This window comes from Trifolium pratense, linkage group LG4, assembly GCF_020283565.1.
Source record: "Trifolium pratense cultivar HEN17-A07 linkage group LG4, ARS_RC_1.1, whole genome shotgun sequence".
NCBI classification, from domain to species: domain Eukaryota; kingdom Viridiplantae; phylum Streptophyta; class Magnoliopsida; order Fabales; family Fabaceae; genus Trifolium; species Trifolium pratense.
Genome location: NC_060062.1, coordinates 39,485,473 through 39,506,179, shown reverse-complemented (window position 1 = coordinate 39,506,179; position 20,707 = coordinate 39,485,473). Strand labels below are relative to the sequence as shown.

Genomic DNA, 20,707 nt, shown 5'->3' with positions numbered 1-20,707 from the left:
AAAGAGAAAGAGTTTGTTACTGAGATGACAAGGAATTTGGCCCCGCATAGAAATATTTTGTCAATGTTGAAAGAGCAAAATAAAGAAAGTAAGACCGAAATTAAGTTGTTTACATTGTTTCAAGATATAGATGCTCGTCATGATTCTTCTGTTGTTGCAGAGCCAAAAATTGCATCTAAAATTGTAGATCAGTTCGCTCATGCAAAGAGAGCTAAAGTTCTACAATGTCTGAATTCGCACCAATGGGAAAAATCCACAACTTTAAGTGCAATTTGACAATTTCTAACTTCTCATCAACGGGAGAATCACGAAGTGCATTCATATCTAAAACAACGTAAACAACCTAAGAAAATTGAATTGTCTCAATGAACATAGGTTTTAGATTCTAGAATCTAAACATAATTTTGGATTCTAGAATCCGAACAAGGTATTTTTTAAAAATTCAAAGGGGAAGTGGGTGTGTGAGAGAGGTGGGGGATGGGGGGCAGAAGTAGCGGTCCTCGCATCATAGTTTGTTTCAGACCACAAGATATGGTGGATGACCCAAACATGTGGGACATGATATGAAAGCAACTGTCAAAAAAACATTTTTAAGAAAAATATGAGATTATCCTTTATGTTTTATTTCTATTTTAGGTATGCTTAACAAGTGCACCGGGTGCACCGTTTAACATGACCCTTAAAATATTATGCCAACCACTATAATCTAAAAACATGATGGAGTTTAAGGAAATTATTGTGGTTTCTACTTTCCACCAATGAGTCAATAATGAACATAGCACAAATTTTGAAGACTCCAACATAGAAAATATTAGAGTCAAAGTAGAAGCAACAAATTCAGTTGTGTCCCAATTTCATCACAAGTGAGAAATGGATATTAAAAATCAAACCATCTACATAAACATGAACCTATTCAACCTTCTTTTCTTTGATATTTCCCTTGGGGATTTTGCTAAGCAAACCAGAATCCACCTTCTTATACTGAGTTTGCATCTGATCAATTACCTTGTACACGAAGTTATCAATCTGATCGTCATACTTTTCGTAGAGAACCGGGAGAGTATGTGCAGCAACAAAACCTTAGGACATAACACAAAATTATAGCAATCAAATTCAAGTATGACCAAAATAACATCGACTAGAAAACATCGCCGTTGAACTTCTTAATATCATCCATTCTCACAGTATAATATACATCAACATTGACTAATGTATTGATTACAAGATTTGGTTCTTCATATGATCTATTACCACAAAACACTTAAAAATGTGTGTGTTATTTATGTTATACTATCCACATGACCACACACAAACACATGTATAATTTAGTAAACTATGTGAATTGGATTGTTAATTTCACAGTTTAGAAACATTCTCCATGCTCTCTTCTCTCTTTGTTCAGTTTTTCTTTAATTTTTCATATTATGCAATTGGAATCAAGATAACTTACATATAAAATACTATTTTTACAGTTTCAACTATTTAATTATTTAACGATAAGATTTGTAGGATAATTGAAATTTAAAATATGCTTTGCAAACGTGACCTAACTTAATAACTTGGAAATATTATGGCCAACACATTCTATCGACAGAGAAGGAGGAAGATCTCTTACCGATATACATGACAGTCAAGAAATTGCACCAGCTCCCAAGCACAGCACCAGCCCATAAGCCTACTACAGCCTACAGATGTTTTAAGCATTATCACAAATTCAATCAATGTTTTTGATTTTCAACTTAAAAACTACTACCTCCATCCCTAAATATAAGACCTCGTTGACTAAATCACATGATATTGTTTTTCCTTTATGCTTTTATGATAATATTTATTACAAGTTGCAGAAAAAGATACAACATAATTAGGGGAATGTTGGTAAAGAAATAATTAATACAGTTGAAAATTTGAAAGGGGCCTATAAAAAGTGATAGTGAAAAATCTCAAGAGAGTCCTATATTGGGATGGAGGATAGTATGTTTTTAAGCATGAATATGAATTATCAATGAAAATACAAAGGCAAGAAAACATAAGAGCAAACATACAAGAACAAATTGCTTCAAGTTTCCTCCACATGAAACATTTTGAAGAACCCTTAAACCACGGTTAACCTCAGTACCAACCGCAGTTGCGATATTTGCAAATAAATCTTCTGGGAGAACCAAACGAGGAGCTTTAGATGGCTTCCTGTCACCACAGAAAAAAGAGAAAGTATTATAAAATCTGTAAAGTATTATATAAGAATAAGGCAACACAGGAAGAAATTCAAGGATGCTTCGACAACCTGCTAAACATGGTGGAAGCATTTGTCCAAAGAAACTGTACAGACAAGACAAGAACCAGGGCAAGGAATAGAAGAGATAGGAAATTATAATTAAGCCATTCAAAAAGCACCCAAATAGCTGTTGCAGCGGTTAAAACGCTAGCAGAGATCTTCTTGTTCCTCCATAACAAGACATCAGCAGCTATAACATTCAAAGGGTAAAAAAGAAAACAGATTTAAAAGCTGAAGCCAATATGAAAGATTTTACAGGAAATTCACTAGAATTGCCATTGTCATACATTTTCCACCGCCTAAAATATGGTGCACAGGTTTCTCGCGTCCAAACAATTTATTGAACTGGGAGGTCATTGAGTTTGCCGTCACATCTTCAAAGAATGATCCAGAGTTTTGCTTCTCAAAGAATGACCCAGATTTTTGCTTCTCAAAGAATGACCCAGAGTTTTGCTTCTCAAAGAATGATCCAGATTTTTGCTTCTCTAGTGTTTCCACGAGGGTGTTGAGAAGCTTTTCGGCTGTAGTTTTCTCAGACATTGTTCCTGAAAATCTAACGATAAAAAGAACGTCATAAATGTTGTATGTAATGGCTATCATGCCTAACACCATTGCAACGGCAATCACCATATATGGAGAAATCAACAAACATAAAGCGAATGTAAGAGATGTAAGGGATTCAAGCATTTTCCCCCAAAATCATGACATTAGAGAAGATTGTATAGTTAACTATAAAGTCAACATTCACAAATACATTTTGAATTACATAATAGTATATTTCTCAATGATCCCTTCCACAAAAGCCTATAAGGTATTCATTCGTTACAAACAAACTTACTCAAACAAAAAAGATATCAAACTTAAACATGAAAACCTGTGACTTTTGTAATTTGCTTCACAAAAAAGTCTTCAAAGTTAAAATGAAAACTCGATAGTAAAAGTAAACATTAACAATCGATCTTTAGGAAAAGATAAGTCCATTAGGATCAAGTCAACACACAGTCACACACACACCACATGCTAGTCTTCATGAATCCTGCAATTGACTAGACTGTGCAGAAACTTGATCAAATTTACATGCTTAATCGATATAATAACCTTACTATGTTATGTGTTATCCATTTTCAAAGCACAAACCACAACCAATAACAAGAAAATCGAACTCCAAAAACTTGTCCCGAGCCAAAAGCTCAAGACAGTATTCCCACTCAAGGTTTTAAAAAACGATCTGCAACCACAATTGTAGTGGCAACATATCAAATTTTTTATATCTCTCCAACCACATTGAGGTTGCAGTAACCATATTTGACCCCAATTTTCTGCAATATCAAGGATCAGCGACACATACGTGAGTTAAACCATGTTCCCATTTGCTTTTCATTTGTGCAAAACATCACAAAACACCTAAAAGTGAAAAAAGTATTAAAAACAAAATACTACCACCAATAAAAAAAATGTTTTTTTGTATGGTAGGCCGGGAGGTAATTAAAGCCTGACCACAAATTGTTTTCACCAGGAATCGAACTCGGGTTACCCCGAACCATTCATCCTAGGGAGAACTCATTAACCACTTAAGTCCAATGTCTTGTTAAAAAAAATTATCTTTAGTCTCAAAGCAAACTTGACAAACCAGGATCAATAATTACTAGAAAAAGAAAGAAAGAAAAAAAAAACATTTTTTTTTAAAAAAAATTGAAACTTTGAAAGCAGAAAAGCGAAAGGGGCAACCCCAAATTTTTCTTTTCAATTTATCTCTTATCTTTTACAATTCAGAGGCTTAAAGGAAATGCATTTGACATATAATAGCATAGATCAATGAAATTCAAAGTCAAATTCAATTTCCTTCCAACAAACACATGCAAAAACCTAAATGAACAGTTTTTGAGATAATTCAACAACTCACAGTGTATAGAAAACAACAAATCACAAAAATAATTGAAGAGATGAAGTAAATGAGACAATAGAACAAACAAGTAAGAAGCATGAATAGATGAAAAATGGTGAAAGAAATTGAAATGAAAGAGATGAAACGAATGGGATTGTGGATCAAACCAGAATGAGCAGAGAGAAATTGAAGCTAAAGAGCACTGAACTGAATGAAGTGAACACAGTGAAGCAAAGATAATTAATTTAAGAGAAAATGGGTGTGGTGTGGCAGAGTAGGCAATAATGTATATATTTTAGGAAATTAAATTAAATAAAGTTGGAAATATTCCATTTTGGGCCCATAGAAAAGAACTCAACTTTTGCTTCAAAAAAAAAAAGAACTCAACTTTTAGTCTTAAAATTTTAAAATGTGACATATTTTTTAGATAAATAAAATCAAAACTATTGAAAACTCAAACACATAATAAAGTGAAAAATTAAAATTCGAACTTCGATCATAGTATTCGATCTAATAATTTCGTCATTTTTATCGGTTAAGTTATAATTTATCAATAACATTAATTTTTCTTTTGTAGATGATAAATGACAAATACTATCATAAACTCACATACGAGATTGTGAAGTTTTGAAATTGAATCTAATTGAAAATACTCAATTTAACAATATTGATAATGTGATTAAACTAGACCTTATAGATATTTTTTTTATCTCTCTATCTACAAATGAATATTTATTCTTAAATGCGTTTATCTTTTAAGTTGGTGTTGGTATGTGTAGGCCTGTAGGGATTCTCTTCCGTAAAATATTTCTCCATTAAAATCTTGGCCATTCAAAATTTTTTGTTTTCACATAGTACAATCATAAAAAAAAAGAACGAAAGATTTGGATCAATCCTGAATCATATCAAGTGGGATTATCCTCACCCTGTATGTGTCTAGTGGGACATTTTATTTAGTAATTGAATAATTAAAAAAAATGTTTATACTCGAAATTAAATTATAAGGAATATTTTGAATTTTTAAATCTAATTGTAGAGTCTCTTTCTCCCAAAATTGGTCATTTCTTCTTCTTCTTCTTCTCACTCTCTTGTTATCCTTTAAGCAATTAAAGGATCATTTATGGATAGAGGTAGGTGGTGGGATTAATGCATCCATTTTCAAATTCTTAAGATGACTAAAACTTTGTTTGGAAATAGATAGGAGAGTTTTTTAGAGAGATGAAAGGGAATTTTCTACTAACATAAGAGTGTATTTCTTCTAATATATGAGATTGATATTATTGACATTTACTAAATTATATAACAATTTTGTGTGTGAGTTTTCAATGATTTTGTCATTTCGTCTATCAATTAAAAATAAATAAATTATATAACTACTTTTTGTTTCAAATACAAATTATCTAAAATATTAAAATAATTTTTTGTTCATTAAATATAGTAAAAGATGATATAAATTTATTCAAAACCTTAAAAGTTTGTCATGTATTATTCTATGTGTCGTGTACTTATCTTTTACAAATTAAATATATATACCTTAGCATCACTATATAAAGAAACACAAACTAAACTTTATGCATGTTTAAATCGGGAGATGACAATATCCTCTTCAACTTCAAGTATTTCAAACGAAATTGGATTAAGTGCGGTCGGGTCTGCAAGCAACCGATGTAGTCAGCAATTCATAATATTCCTATCAAAATCAAATAATTCAGATTTTATGACAATTTTTATTTTTGTTTAATATAGAATTTTGAAATAAAATATAAGTTGTCCGATCAAAATTGAATAACCTAAAACTCGACGAGTGCATGACTGCACTATTTTTTGACATGAAGAAAATGACATAGAAATACATATGCATGGCATGACAATATGACATGGCACCAATCAGAGCCATTACTACCTTATCCAACCAACCATGCATCCACTTGTAACACAAAATCCAAAACCAACCAACCACAATCTCATTGTCATTGTCACACAACAGTACAGAAAATACTCGAACATTCTACACTAAATTCCAACTTCACAACGTTGTCTTAAATTAATCACCAAACTTTTGATCAACAGAACAAACAAAGAGAGTGTGATAGTTAAGCTATAGCTACACAAATTCAATGGCTTCTTCTATTCAATGTTTCTTGTCTCACCCTGCACTTACTACAAATACCAAATTCTCATCACAACGCCATAAGCCAAACCAGTTTCTTGTTTGCAAGGCTCAGAATCAGAAGCATGCAATTGATCAAGAGGATGATCATTGCAGCAGCAGCATAGTCTCTCGTCGGTTAGCTCTAACTGTTCTTATTGGTACTGCTGCTGTTGGTTCTAAGGTCTCACCTGCTCATGCAGCCTATGGTCAATCTGGTATTTTACTTTCTTTCTTTCTCATAATCAAATTGTATTCTTTATGGTAAACCAATAAGTTGAGTTTAAGTAGTTAATGAACTTTGATTAAAAAAAAAAGGTAGTTAATGAGCTCTCTTTAGGATGAATTGTTCGGGAGAATCCCAGTTCAGTTCCTTGTGGAAATCACTTTTGGCCAGACTTTACTTACCTCGTAGCCGAACTCTTTATTACATTCCTCTGAGAGGGTTAATAAAGAGTTAGAGTGGTATATATGTTATAGAGTTGGGGTATTTTGTTAGTTTAATGCTTTAGGGTTAATAAAGAGTTAGAGTCGCGGCCGAACTCTGTATTACCTACCTGCCGAACTCTTGCTTAAAAACAAAATACTCCAACTCTAACCGTATAACTTTTATATTGGAAAGATCACTTATAGTTTAATGCTTTAGGAAACCATATACTCCCTGATCATGACTTAAATATCAGTAAATTGAAGGATAGATTGAGAACGATAACATTAAGAGTTTTATGGATCGACTTTTTTGAGTTATCTACTGGCATAAACACGTGTGTGACTATTTAGGAGAACTTATGTTCATAAGTTGATTTCAACTTATTTTCATAAGCTCTCCAACATAGTATATGAAAACAATTTATAGATTATACGAAAACAATTTAACTTATTTTATCTTTTGTATTGAAAGAACTTATACATAAGTACTTATCATGATAAATAAGGCTATGTATAAGCTACAATTAAGTTGTTTATGCAAATTAAGTTGTTTATCCAAACAAGGCCTAAATAGGGTGAAGATAGTAAGAATTTGCTTATATCTTGTATTAGACCAACAAACATTTATAACCTTTCTTTTTTGCTTATAAGCAAAAGGATTGTTTTGCTTGCAGCCAATGTGTTTGGAAAACCAAAGACAAACACAGACTTCCTACCATACAATGGAGATGGATTCAAATTATCAGTTCCCTCAAAGTGGAACCCTAGCAAAGAGGTTGAATACACAGGTCAAGTTGTTAGATATGAAGACAACTTCGATTCGACTAGCAATGTCGTTGTCACTGTGACTCCAACTGATAAGAAGTCCATCACTGACTATGGTTCACCTGAGGAATTTCTTTCTCAGGTAAACTAGTACTACGAAACTAGAGTGGTTTTTTTTAAGTCTATGTTTGGTATCGGTGTATCACAGTGGATGTATCAGAATCACGTGGGTCACCGTGATTATGAAATATCCACCGTGATACCAAAAATACACTTATCTTAAATTTGTACTTACCAAGTTCCTACCATTCATAAAGAATAATGTCTATGTGAATTTTTTAAGACAATGACAATAGTTGCTACTTGGTGGTTGAAACTCAAGATCAAAACTTGATTTTTCCACTTTGCAGGTGAATTATTTACTAGGAAAGCAGGCCTTCTTCGGCGAAACGCAAGCCGAGGTAAGCAACCAACAACTAAACACAAATACACCTAAAATCATTTCTTATAATTCTAAATGAGTATGAACTTCAAATCCTCAGGGTGGTTTCGATCCGAACGCTGTTGCCACAGCAAACATCCTGGAAAGTTCAACACCTGAGATTGATGGGAAAAAGTACTATGTTTTGTCTGTGTTGACAAGAACTGCTGATGGAGATGAAGGTGGCAAGCATCAAATAATTAGAGCAACTGTGAAAGATGGAAAGTTATACATTTGCAAAGCTCAAGCTGGAGACAAGAGGTGGTTTAAAGGAGCAAGAAGATTTGTGGAGAGTACAGCAAATTCTTTCAGTGTTGCTTAAGAAATTTAAGAGAGGATTCTGTTATATGTGCTGCATATGTAATTTGTAAATCAACTTCAAGTGCTATGTCTGTTTTGAGTTTTCTAGAGTCCCTTTTGTTAATAAGTTTCATTAAGTGGACTTGGTATCAGGATACTTAATTTGCATGGCATTGTAAAAACAAACTCTAGTTTCTTTTCTATTTTAAGAATTTCAAGTTTCTTTTTGTTAATAAAAAAATGTTTAGATGAGTTTGGTCTCAAGATGTTAATCAGATCAGAGTTAGAAAACTCTCAACTCTCAAGGCTCAGAGAGTAATTAGAGTATCAACATATATACTTGCATATTATCTTACCGATGTTCTCACATTGATGACAAAACTTCTACTTGAACACACATGTCTTTATGGAATATGAATGTGATTCGATATGATTAGAACTAGATGATTCTGATGGCGAGGCTTGAGACAGTTACGGTGGAAATGGAGTTCACGTATGGTGAATCACGGCGGGGAAGTACCTGCAAAACACATTAACACTCCAACGCTCAAGTCAATATGTGATCCAGAGAGTGATGTGAAAGTGATTGGATTGTGTACCTTGGCACAAAAACTTGCCTTTATATAGGGGAAGATGGTTATAACTGTCTATGTCAACTGACAATAGCTGGCCTTGGGGAGGATGAGAACCGTTGAGATGGATCAAACGGTCTCAGGAGCATAGGGCTTGAGGCGCGGATATGAAAGGCGGAGGGCCCGATCAGAAACCTGATTGCAGGCGACCCAACGAAGTGGCCAAACGAATCATGGATAGACTCTGATATCATCTTAGAAATGAATATTGGGCCTAACTCATCCTTACAAAACCGGCTTGTAAGGTGAGGATTGCCTCTAATTTATAAACACTTAGTCATACCATATCACAACTGATGTATGACTTATTAACACACCAGAGCTAAAATTGATGTTTATGCAGGGACACTTTCTATCGAGTTTGGGAAGCGTGTTATTCACTTCAACTTATTTGATGCTATGAAGCACCCGCATGAAGAACACTTTGTCTTTGCATAGAGCTACTTTCTTATATGTCAAGAGCATTTATTTCGTGAGCTTGTGTTTTTGTGCCGTAATGCAAATGGTGATGTACAAAGTGCAACTAGAGAGGCCTTATTGCGCATAGTCGCATAGATGTGATGTGAGTTTCTTGCTTTTGATTTGTGAACAGTTGACAAGTATGAGTTGGCTACCATCTTTAGTTATTATCCTTGAACAGAGTGTAAATAAAAATATTGACCAGTCAATGTTTCTGGCAATGCAATTTTCTTTGCAAAAATTGCAAGGTCCTGAATTGTTGTTCAAGCTAGAATCAGGATATAAGAAGAAACACAATAGAATGAAATGTATTTGCTTGATTATTTTCTCTGTACATTACACCAATTTATAGACTGAACTAGGACTCTAAAACAGGAAAAAGATTATGCTAATCATGACAGAAATTAAGTGGAGATAATTCTGTGATCTCCCTAGGCCTTAACTTTCTCTATATACATAGTTATATCCTAATTTAGAATATTCCTACTTAGCTTGATGACACAATAATAATAATAATAATAATATTAATTACATACATATAATTGACTTTCAACACAGGAGAAGACGCAGTTGTCATTCGATCAGGTATAATCCAGATCACAAATGATGCAACAAAGTTTTATGTATGCCTTTTAGTGTCTTTGTTCATATAAAGTACTAATGTACTATGCTTTAAAGAAATTTCACAAAAAATTTATGGCAATGAAAGTAGTGTGTGTATGAAGTTGATTGATCATGAAACAATTAATGTGCAAGATATCAAGCCTTAGTTCATGAAACAAATGCAATTCATAATTGGAAATAGTACTGTAAATGATTCAGCCAAGTTCATTGTTGGAAAAAGTATTGACATATATTAAAGTGCTTTTCCCTACAAACAAAGGTATCATGCTTCCTGTTTGGTCCAAAATTAGTACCCTTTTCATAAATGCCAAATAGGTGTGACAAACACTCACAATTCTAATGTTCTGCATTCATGCAATTAAGTAGAAAGTAAAGATAGATCTAAAATATACAAAAGTTACTTGAAACACAAATCGTGTGAAATTAATGTCACGTTTAGATTGTGTAGCTTGTCAAATGTACAGTAATCTAAATCTAAATCCATAATATTAAAACCACTTAGATTAAAAATTAGGTCGTATTATAGGTAGTGGAGTATACAAAGTGAATTCTTCATTTTTAACCTAATATTTTTCATAAGGTTCGAACTCGGATTTCACATTTCTCCAAATTTAAATTTAAGTCTAGTTACTAAGCTATTTGACAAAAAAAATCGGAGATGAAATTATGTTTAAGTTATCCAAAACTCTTTTAACACTTTGATAAATTCATTGTTAGTAAGTAGCAAAGAGAAAAACTCTTTAACACTTTATATCTTAAGATGAGTGAAAAATGTTGGATTTCAAGTGTGAATGGTTAAGTCTCACATCAACTCTTGATTTATAAGAGATGTGACCTATTAACCTAATGCCTTAAATTTTTAGGTGGAGATATGGCGTCTCCCTCTCTTGTGGTTCTGGAGTATTGACCCATTGTTTTTCCCGGGACTCCCTAACAAAAATTTGTTGTATATAAAAATTTATACCAAATACTTTATTTTTTACTTACATTTAAAATAGAGCAATATATATTATCTCCTGAAACTTGCCCAGGATAAAGACCACGAACAGTCTTTTCCTCCATCCAAGGAGAAATCCTGGCAGTCACTCTTAATGAACTGTTCAACACGGCCCATTAATGGATCTTTGGCCCAGCACCGGGGAACTATAAATACCCTCCTTTATATAGTATATTCGATTCTCATTCTTAACCTAGCTTAAATTTGTATCTTCTCTGGTACAAACCCCCCTCCGTGGATTATTCAACAACAATTTATCTGATTATCAACCTTCTCTGATCATCAGGTAAGATCACTATAACTATTAAAAATTATGATTTTTCAGAATCATAAAAATGATGTTAAGGTATGAAAAAAAACTATAAAAATATTTTGATTCAACCCGGTAAGGCTTTGTTTGGCAAAAATAGCTTATGACTGATAAGCTAGCTGATAGCTTCTGGCTGATAGCTTCTAGCTGATTGAAGTGTCTGGTAAAATTAGCGGTTCAACTGACTGATAAATGTAAAATGACATAAAAAGACATCTTTAATTCAATTATTTTTTTAACCAAATTAATACTATTTAAGATACTTATAATTTAATATTTTAATTTTATTTTATTTTTTTGGGACAATATTTTAAGTTTATTAATTCAATAAATATATCTTTCAAATATTATTATTAAACTAATTTTTATATGCTGAATTTTTTTAAAAAAAATTATTTTCCTTTCAGTTGATATACTTTATAAAAAATAACAACAAAATATATTCACAATATAGTATAATGGTTAATTATAGTAAGATACGTTATTTCAAAAAAAAAATTATAATAAGGTACGTACCTATGAATTGATAAAAAAAATGATTTAGCCTTCATATTTGAAAATAGATAATAAGGCAACGTTAAAACATACTATATATATGTGATTTTAAAAGAAACAACGTTAAAACATGTATTTACTTATTTTATTTTAAATTCTAATGATAATAAATTATAAAGGGTAAATATGGATTTTAGTTAAAATAATAAGGGTAAAAGAGGAAGAAAAAATGAAAAGCTAGAAGTTATGAGCTCAGAAGCTACTTGAAATAGCTTCTCAAAAAGAAGTTAAAAGTTAGTAAAATAAGCTAAAAACTCTTTGTGAAAAAACTGTTACCAAACAGATCTTTTAAATTATAAGTCATAAAACAAAATGTAAAAAATAGCTTTATATAAAAAAAAGTAAGCCTGACATTGCATGTTAATTATTATTATTATCAAGTGTTAATGACTCCACCACGATTCCATTTTGTGTAACGTACCAATACGTAGAGATGTACGTTAACTACCCACCCAGTTTACTTAATTACATCCAACAACTTACAACATTATTATTCAAACCTTATAAAATGAAAAAATAGAACAACATTATTCAGATTTCAAACGTGGAAGATTATGATGATGATTATTATAATAAATTGAAGAAAGTTTCGTATAGAAGAAGAAGAAGAAGTAAGAACACAAAGACGTAATAGTTTAAGAAACAAGGAAGGTATATATACAAACAAACTGTAACTCAAGGGTAGTAATTGTCATTTCACAAAACGTGAAGAAGAAGAAGAAGTTAAAATCATAGATACAAAGCCAAAACAGAAAAACAACAAACAAAGAAAAGTGAAATCCAATAATAAAATAAACAATTACTAACAATTCGGATAAAAGTTTCATTTATTAAAAAAAGTATATAATATAATAATATATATTATTTTATCTATATCTATATATCATCGATCATTTTGGTGAAATGAAATAATTAATAAGAAGAAAGGTTTGAGAATTTTCAGTTTCAGCGTTTTGTGGTTTTTGTAACTGAATAACAAGAATCGAAGGTGCGAAGAAGAAGGAATCGACGGTGTTGATTGAACTCACGATCGCACCTCAAACTCCGATTCCGATCGTTTCTCTCTTTCTTCTTCTGTAAGTCGGTGGATGCTTCTTTATCACTTTATTTTCTAATAATCATTCTCAATTTATTGGATCTGTTCATTTTCATGTCGATTCATCATCATCATCATCATATTGTTTTTCAGTTATTATTATTATCATCTTGATCAATTTTAGTTTGTTAATTGGAATTTGCATTTTTTTTTTAAATTTAATTTTTTTTGCAAATTTTTAGTTTAGCATAGATGATGATTATTTTGATTTTATATAGTTTCTGTTATGCATCACACAATCTCTGTATAGAAATTAAATTAGTTGAAACATTATACCTTTGATTATTATGTTTGCAATTTAAGTTTGAGGAATTTGTACGATGTTTTAGCTTTAATTGAGGGGTTAATTTCTATGAAGCACGGACACTCCTCGTGTTCCGTGTCGGAATTGGACACCGACACGACACTAACACTTATGATTACACTTAATTATGTCATTTTCTCATATTATTATCGGTGTCGACGTGTCCGTGCTTCATAGGTTAATTTTGATGTATTTATTGTTGTTGCTGTTGTTGTTTTGATTCGTTTGACTATTTTCTGTGCAGGCATTTTGTTGCTTTGAGGTTGTTTTTTTGGTTATATGCTTGATTGTGTTGATTTTCTGATTGCTGAGATTATTATATATGGGCTGAGGTGAACTTTTCATGGGAGGTGTGGACGATGAAGAACCAGCTTTGAAACGTATGAAGGTTTCCGCTAAAGGGTTAGCTGCCTTGTCGAACGGATCTTCTACGCTTGAGACTGTTGGAGGTTTCTCTAGTAACTCTATGGCTCGGCCGCTACCGTCTGAAGTGGACGAACAAGTTGTCGGTTCTAAAGGGGTTATAAAGAGAGAGGAATTTGTTAGGATAATTGCAAAGGCATTGTATTCGCTTGGTTATAGAAAGAGTGGTGAGCGTCTGGAAGAGGAGTCCGGGATACCTTTACATTCACCTGGGGTGAATCTGTTTACGCAACAAGTACTTGATGGAAATTGGGATGAGAGTGTAGCTACATTGCATAAAATTGGTCTGGCAGATGAAAATGTTGTTAGATCGGCGTCATGTTTGATATTGGAACAGAAATTCTTTGAACTTCTACATGGGGAAAAGGTTATGGAAGCTTTGATGACCTTGAGGGAGGAGATTACTCCACTTTGCAGTTATAGTAGTAGAATTCGGGAACTTTCTTCCTGCTTAGTGTCTCCATCACCTAAGCAAGATATAGTAAAGGTGAGGTCTCGGTCAAAGCTTCTGGAGGAATTGCAGAAACTGCTTCCTCCGACAGTGATGATACCCGAAAAGAGGTTGGAACATCTGGTTGAGCAAGCCCTTATCTTGCAGACGGAGACTTGCCCATTTCACAACTCAATGGATAAGATGTCATTATATTCTGATCATCATTGTGGAAAAGAACTGATACCTTCTAGAACAGTACAGGTTAGAAAATGATATTTCTAATTGGTGCTGTTAGCTTTACATGTGAGCGTTTTTGTTTGATCTCTATTCTTCTTAATATATTTTAAGAAATTGAGATATTTCTTGTTGGCTGACTTGTTAATCAGTAATGACATTCTCTTTTCGTTTGCTCGTTGTGGACTGGAACTCTTTCTGTTAGCTATCTTTTTCCTTTACATTTTTTGTTTAAAGGTTCATTGTTTGCTAAGACCATTGTATGCTTTTGCTTCACTGTTATCATATTTGTTCTTTCTTCATCACAAAGTTAATACTGTGATGTACTAAATTTTGTGTATACTAAATTGTGGCATCTTGCAAGTGGATGTGATTATTGTTGAAGCCGGTGATTTCTATACTTTTGGTTTCTGTCTTTGCATAGAAGGAATGTTAATGATGAATAAGATTTGATCATACCAATTAACTATATTTGGTGACATACATGCTAGTTGGTCACGTGAATTGACTAAATTAGTAGTGATATTACAAGATAAAATCTTCTCTTGGATGAAATGATGTGCATGTACTCGGTATCTCACGAAAGATTAGGTTAACATTCTCACGAGGAAAATTTTGCATCTATTTTGCTTTTTCAAATCTCAATTCTTGAAATAACATTTCAGTGAAAATGAGGTCACATTTTTCCAATACCATAGTTTGATATTTGTTTTTTGCAATTGACTCGTCAATACCCAACCTCTTACCACAGAGTGTTGAGTTTCCTCTAATAAGAACCCAATAACCTTAAAAGTAGAAATTCTATAGAATGCCTTTTCGTTGCAAACTCGTTCCCATTTATGTGAGTATGTATGTTCTCATTCATCCCATCTATAATATTTTTAATCTGATTTCTATGAAAATCCGACCCCAAAAGCCAGGGAGGAGAAAATAGAGAAAAGGAATCGAATTTTGTACTTTTTTTGGTTTCAAAGAACGTAGTGGCGAAACTCACGCACACTAAGTGTTGAGAACTGTGGAATTGTGGGTCCGAACCTACGTCCCAGTATATGAAATGTCTCTGCAGCCTTTTACCACATGAGTTGTACTTGCGAGACAAAATTTTGTCTTTCTGTACAACCCTTTTTCTATTTAGTACAGTGACTGCTTTGCCATTACTCTCTATATAGCTCGAGGGCTATATATATTCTGATGTTATTTCCTTTTCTTGCTAATATTGTAACAGATATTAGAAACACATGATGATGAAGTCTGGTTTGTACAATTTTCACACAATGGGCAATATTTAGCTTCAGCATCAAATGATCAAACTGCAATCATCTGGGAGGTAATATTTGATTTTGATCTGAGAATTTTTATTTGTTTTCTCTGTTCTTTTATTTTTTGGTTTACTGATAAAATGTTTTTCAGTTCCAATTTGAAATCCTCGTTGTAATTTTTTTCCTTCAAATCACAGCCTTCTCTCATCAATGCCCAAAATTGCTTGCTCACACATGTGTGCGTTCACACACGTGTAGTATGGCTTAACCCTACCACATTGGGTTTTGGATTTTAACTCTGGGTCTTCTTTTTAAAGGTTGGCGTAAATGGGCTGTCTGTAAAGCATAGATTATCTGGTCACCAGAAACCCGTTTCGTCTGTTTCATGGAGTCCTAATGATGAAGAGCTCCTCACTTGTGGAGTGGAGGAGTCTATTAGGCGTTGGGATGTCTCTACTGGTAAGTGTCTCCAAATTTATGAAAAAGCTGGTGCTGCCCTAGTCTCCTGTACATGGTTTCCAAGTGGGAAACATATACTTTCTGGCTTAAGTGACAAGAGCATTTGCATGTGGGAGTTAGATGGGAAAGAAGTAGAGTCTTGGAAGGGACAAAAATCTCTTAAGATTTCTGATTTGGATATAACGGATGACGGGAAAGAGATTCTAAGTATTTGTAAACCCAATACAGTATTGTTGTTCAATAAAGAAACAAATGATGAGAGATTTATTGAAGAAACTCAGACAATAACTTCTTTTTCTTTGTCAAAGGATAACAAATTCTTGTTGGTTAATCTTTTGAACCAAGAAATACATCTATGGAATATTGAAGGTGATCCTAAGCTCGTTGGAAAGTACAAAGGTCATAGGCGCTCTAGGTTTATTATAAGATCTTGCTTTGGTGGACTTAAGCAAGCTTTCATTGCTAGTGGAAGTGAGGATTCACAGGTATGGATCTTTATTCATTGATGAGAACGAACAAAATCCTTTGAAGAATAATTTGCAAAATAAATTATTTTGGTGCTTATATGTTTACGTCTTATATCATCAAAATACTATAGTTTCCAAATCAGATAATTTGATTAAGTGAGATTTGATGCAAGCTACAAAGGACCATTAAATATTGTCATATAGAACCTTGAAATGGTGCTTTGTGGTTTGATTGATAATTTAATATATTGGATGTCATCGTGTCACGGTATTAGTAGAACGAATTCAACTACAATTATTTATAAGTTAGGTCTTACATTACATGCTTCTGTAATATTTATTCTAGTCTGTATCAGGATTAAACTAGGAACTTGATAACTTACAAATCTGCTGCTATGCTCTATAGTTGAATGAGTTGGTGTTCTCTTTTTTATTCTTTTAATGGCCTTAAGTTTCCCATCTTTCTATAATGCAAAAGAAAATCCATATTTACTTGTTTCTAGGTGTGATGTTTAGCGGATTTCATATGAATGTAGGTAGAGACAAAATATAGCTTAGATTAGTATAATTTTATTAGTCATGAAGCTTTGTTCATTTGGATGAAAATGTCGACGATTATTAAAATTGAGTTCAATCATGTTCCATCTTTGTAGGTTTACATATGGCACAGAAGCTCGGACGAGCCAGTAGAGGCATTGCCTGGTCATTCAGGAGCTGTTAATTGTGTGAGTTGGAATCCAGCTAATCCTCACATGTTAGCCTCTGCCAGTGATGACCGAACAATTCGGATATGGGGCCTTAATAATCTGAATAAAAAGTACCAAAATGGGCATAGCAATGGCATCCATTACTGCAATGGAGGAACTTAGATGACAAACTCATTTTCAATTGATTTATCTTTTAATTATCATTGCAATTGTGTAAATACCATTACTGTCATCAAAAGTAGACATTTATTTCAAAACATGCATGTGACTTTTCATAAATTTAATAATAAATTGTTGTTTCATTTCATTCAGAAGTTACCTTATACCAACTCCTAAGACATTAATTCAATGACTTATTGTGTATATACTGGTGTCTTACCTTTCAACCAGGAACTTGCAAAAGCAGTTACTGCCAGGAACTACTTATTTGTTCAGTTTTACTTTATTTGCCAATTTCTCTTTTCGATCCTACCATGCATGTGGACTATTTCTTTTTGTCTTGGTGATCCCTGATTCCTTTGTCTATTGCTCATGAGAATTTCTTTTGGCATCCTACCAATTTTCTCATGTGCCCTTCAAAATTACCGAAAAATCCTTGTCCGCTAAGTGGCGGACATGTAAGATCTTGAAAAGTTCGTGTTATGGGTTTTTTCCCCCTCATTTTTATAACGTCGGTCAAGTATCAGACATGTAAAATCTTGAAAATTTCATGTTAGAGATTCTTTTTTTTTTCTCATTTTTATAACATCCGTTACTTAAGTAGCGGAAGGGTAAAAATGAAAATGAGAAGAGCGACAAGTACATATGATGCTAACAATATATTTTTATAACATGCCTTAGTCCTACCACAGTACCGTTTATTTAGCATGCATCCAGAATTTTTGGTGCATCTCTAAGGGGCGAAAATTGTGTTACACTGCCGAAATATTTATTACTCCCTTCGGTCAATATTATAAAAAAAAAAACCACTTTACGAATACTAATGTATTTGGCCTATAAAAGTTTTTCGATGAATCTAAAAAGTTTTTTTTATTTTTTTTTTATTTTTTATATTAGTGACTGCAGGCACTATGTTTAAAATGCTTGTTTTTAGGGTTCTTAGCTGAATAATTTGCAACATATTATTGCTTTTCATTCTCTCAATTTTATAATTAAACTAGCTTGATTTTTTTTAAAGGAAACCATCTTGAATTATAAACAGTTTTTGTTTGTGACAGTAAACAAAACCCCTTAAAATAAACAAAACCCAAAGAGAAGGAAGCTAGTTTCAATGGTGATTTTCATAAAAAGCAATGAAGCTATCATTGATCTTTCTTTCTTTTTTCCCACTTTTTTTTTTGACAATAACAAAATGATATTCATTCATTCAAATTGATAGATTACATCAAATACAACCACATAATCAACATCGCTAAAACCGTAAAGGATGAATCTGCGAACAAAACTCACAGCATCCGAGTTAATAGCATACAACGGAAAAATTCCTACAACAAATAATATGATAAAGTTAAATCTGTAATTGACTGAAACTCACAGTATCCATGCCTCCGGATCTGCAGCGTTGAAGCCCAAATCATTGGTTGAATCTGTAATTGACTGAAACCGATCTTTTCAATAGAAATCAAATGAACACCGCACAATACGGGACAACAAAAACGTCGCACAAGACAACGAACAACACAACGCCGCACTCAGACGTCGAAATCACAAAAAAGAAAACATAAAAGAAAAACTTGATAAATGTGAAGATCACTTATTTAAATAAAGAAGAAAAAGAAAAACAATTATGAGGGGTGATTTTGGGTCAAAAATTGACCCTAAAACCACCCCTCCTTGATAGATCAAGAAGAAAAAAAACTAGGTTAAGGTGGGGGCGGCGACTATGAAGAAAAGGAGTCCGTTGTTATGGAGAGTCGAAATCTTTATTTTCAATTCTTTTATTATTACTATATAGTTTTGAAAATATAATTGCAAATGTATGATATTTAATGAGATCAAATTATATATATATATATAAATGGAAGTGTCATCTGTATTTCATTTGATCCAGTTTTAAAAAGTGAGGACGTCATAAGAATTCTTTGATAAAAGGTGCATTTGGAGGATGCACTTCGATATTGAAGAGTGAAGACCTTCAGGATTGTAAAGAATTAGTCGCATTAGTGATGATGCCTCCATTGATAATCCTAGAGATGAAAATAAATGATTTTATTTTACAGGGACAAAATCCAAATCAATATATAAGTAGGTACCGATATTTTATCCAGGCTTTTCCTCGGGGGCAAGTTTCCTTCTCTTAAAATATAAATGAATGTTTTCCAACTGAACTTCATCAAGACCATGATATACTTCATAATATATAGAATAAAATAGGCTTAAATGCAGTTTTGCCCCCCCTGTTTTGATTAAATCGGAATTTTACCCCCCCTGTTTTAAAACGCGGAATTTTACCCCCCCTGTTTTATAATTTGTTGGTTTTTGCCCCCCCTAAAATTCTGCTTTCGAGTAACAACTTTAAAGCTTCGCACACAACTCAATTTTGATCAATAATTTACCAAAAGGATACCGAAATGACCGTAATCGAGTTATCTTTCCACATAATCAAACCCCACTGAATTTGGAGTTACAAAGAGAGATTAATTACCGTTTTAGTGAAGGTATGTCCCCCAAAATTCTGCAAAAAATCTGCTTTCGAGTCACAACTTCAAAGCTTCGCATACAACTCAATTTGGATCCATAATTCACCAAACGGCTACCGAAATGACCGTAATCTAGTTATCTTTCCACATAATCAAACCCCACTGAATTTGGAGTTACAAAGAGAGATTAATTACCGTTTTAGTGAAGGTATGTCCCCAAAATTCTGCAAAAAATCTGCTTTCGAGTCACAACTTCAAAGCTTCGCATACAACTCAATTTGGATCCATAATTCACCAAATGGCTACCGAAATGACCGTAATCGAGTTAACTTTCCACAGAATCAAACCCCACTAAATTTGGAGTTACAGAGAGAGATTAATTACCGTTTTAGTGAAGGTCTGTCCAATTACTAATTCTGCAGAAATCTACTTGTGATCTTCAAATTCAACATCGTCTACCGAACACATCGTAACTCCAAATTCGACGAAATTGAAATGCCAACAAGGGTAATTTCGTTAGATTTCCATACATGTAAATAGTATTAAAAAATGAGCTACAGGGTGAGAGGAATGACGAGAATACCAGTAGTAGTTTCATACGATAATTAATTTGAACAGACCTTCACTAAAACAGTAATTAATCTCTCTCTGTAACTCCAAATTTAGTGGAGTTTGATTCTGTGGAAAACTAACTCGATTGCGGTCGTTTCGGTACCAGTTTGGTGAATTATTGATCCAAATTGAGTTCTGTGCATAGCTTTGAACTTGAGGCTCAGAAGCAGATTTTGTGCAAAATTTTGGTGGGGGGGCAAAATCCAACAAATTATA

General features: G+C 33.0%; 3 protein-coding genes across 4 annotated transcripts; 2 read left to right on the top strand and 1 right to left on the bottom strand.

The window, feature by feature from the left end:
- Nucleotides 1-723: 723 nt before the first annotated feature.
- LOC123923642 (reticulon-like protein B8) lies at nucleotides 724-4,440 on the bottom strand. 2 transcript variants are annotated; one of them, XM_045976337.1, is made up of 6 exons: nucleotides 4,325-4,440; nucleotides 2,560-2,825; nucleotides 2,282-2,462; nucleotides 2,043-2,184; nucleotides 1,616-1,685; nucleotides 724-1,079 (listed from the first exon to the last, which is right to left on the bottom strand). In XM_045976337.1, exons 2-6 carry the CDS (start codon nucleotides 2,810-2,812, stop codon nucleotides 910-912), a joined length of 816 nt encoding a protein of 271 aa, XP_045832293.1. In that variant the 5' UTR covers nucleotides 2,813-2,825; nucleotides 4,325-4,440; the 3' UTR covers nucleotides 724-909. The 2 variants fall into 2 exon arrangements, with proteins under 2 accessions (XP_045832293.1, XP_045832292.1); XM_045976336.1 differs by having other exon boundaries at nucleotides 2,560-2,817; nucleotides 4,325-4,426.
- A 1,694-nt stretch (nucleotides 4,441-6,134) lies between these two features.
- On the top strand, nucleotides 6,135-8,533 carry LOC123924625 (oxygen-evolving enhancer protein 2, chloroplastic-like). The gene is made up of 4 exons (XM_045977571.1): nucleotides 6,135-6,524; nucleotides 7,410-7,642; nucleotides 7,911-7,961; nucleotides 8,043-8,533. Exons 1-4 carry the CDS (start codon nucleotides 6,275-6,277, stop codon nucleotides 8,301-8,303), a joined length of 795 nt encoding a protein of 264 aa, XP_045833527.1. The 5' UTR covers nucleotides 6,135-6,274; the 3' UTR covers nucleotides 8,304-8,533.
- Nucleotides 8,534-12,676: 4,143 nt separating this feature from the next.
- On the top strand, nucleotides 12,677-17,547 carry LOC123921734 (WD repeat-containing protein 26 homolog). Its single transcript, XM_045974386.1, has 5 exons — nucleotides 12,677-12,934; nucleotides 13,503-14,375; nucleotides 15,574-15,675; nucleotides 15,925-16,551; nucleotides 17,187-17,547. Exons 2-5 carry the CDS (start codon nucleotides 13,602-13,604, stop codon nucleotides 17,400-17,402), a joined length of 1,719 nt encoding a protein of 572 aa, XP_045830342.1. The 5' UTR covers nucleotides 12,677-12,934; nucleotides 13,503-13,601; the 3' UTR covers nucleotides 17,403-17,547.
- The last annotated feature ends 3,160 nt before the right edge of the window (nucleotides 17,548-20,707 follow it).

Coding starts and splice junctions, on each gene's coding strand:
- LOC123923642 (XM_045976337.1), bottom strand. CDS start 2,812: ATGTCTGAGAAAACTACAGCCGAAAAGCTTCTCAACACCCTCGTGGAA. Junction 2,185..2,281: donor GCTTCCACCATGTTTAGCAG/GTTGTCGAAGCA, acceptor CTGTGGTGACAG/GAAGCCATCTAAAGCTCCTC. Junction 1,080..1,615: donor CTTGACTGTCATGTATATCG/GTAAGAGATCTT, acceptor TTATGTCCTAAG/GTTTTGTTGCTGCACATACT.
- LOC123924625 (XM_045977571.1), top strand. CDS start 6,275: ATGGCTTCTTCTATTCAATGTTTCTTGTCTCACCCTGCACTTACTACA. Junction 6,525..7,409: donor TGCAGCCTATGGTCAATCTG/GTATTTTACTTT, acceptor TTTTGCTTGCAG/CCAATGTGTTTGGAAAACCA. Junction 7,962..8,042: donor TCGGCGAAACGCAAGCCGAG/GTAAGCAACCAA, acceptor TCAAATCCTCAG/GGTGGTTTCGATCCGAACGC.
- LOC123921734 (XM_045974386.1), top strand. CDS start 13,602: ATGGGAGGTGTGGACGATGAAGAACCAGCTTTGAAACGTATGAAGGTT. Junction 14,376..15,573: donor TACCTTCTAGAACAGTACAG/GTTAGAAAATGA, acceptor ATATTGTAACAG/ATATTAGAAACACATGATGA. Junction 16,552..17,186: donor GTGGAAGTGAGGATTCACAG/GTATGGATCTTT, acceptor CCATCTTTGTAG/GTTTACATATGGCACAGAAG.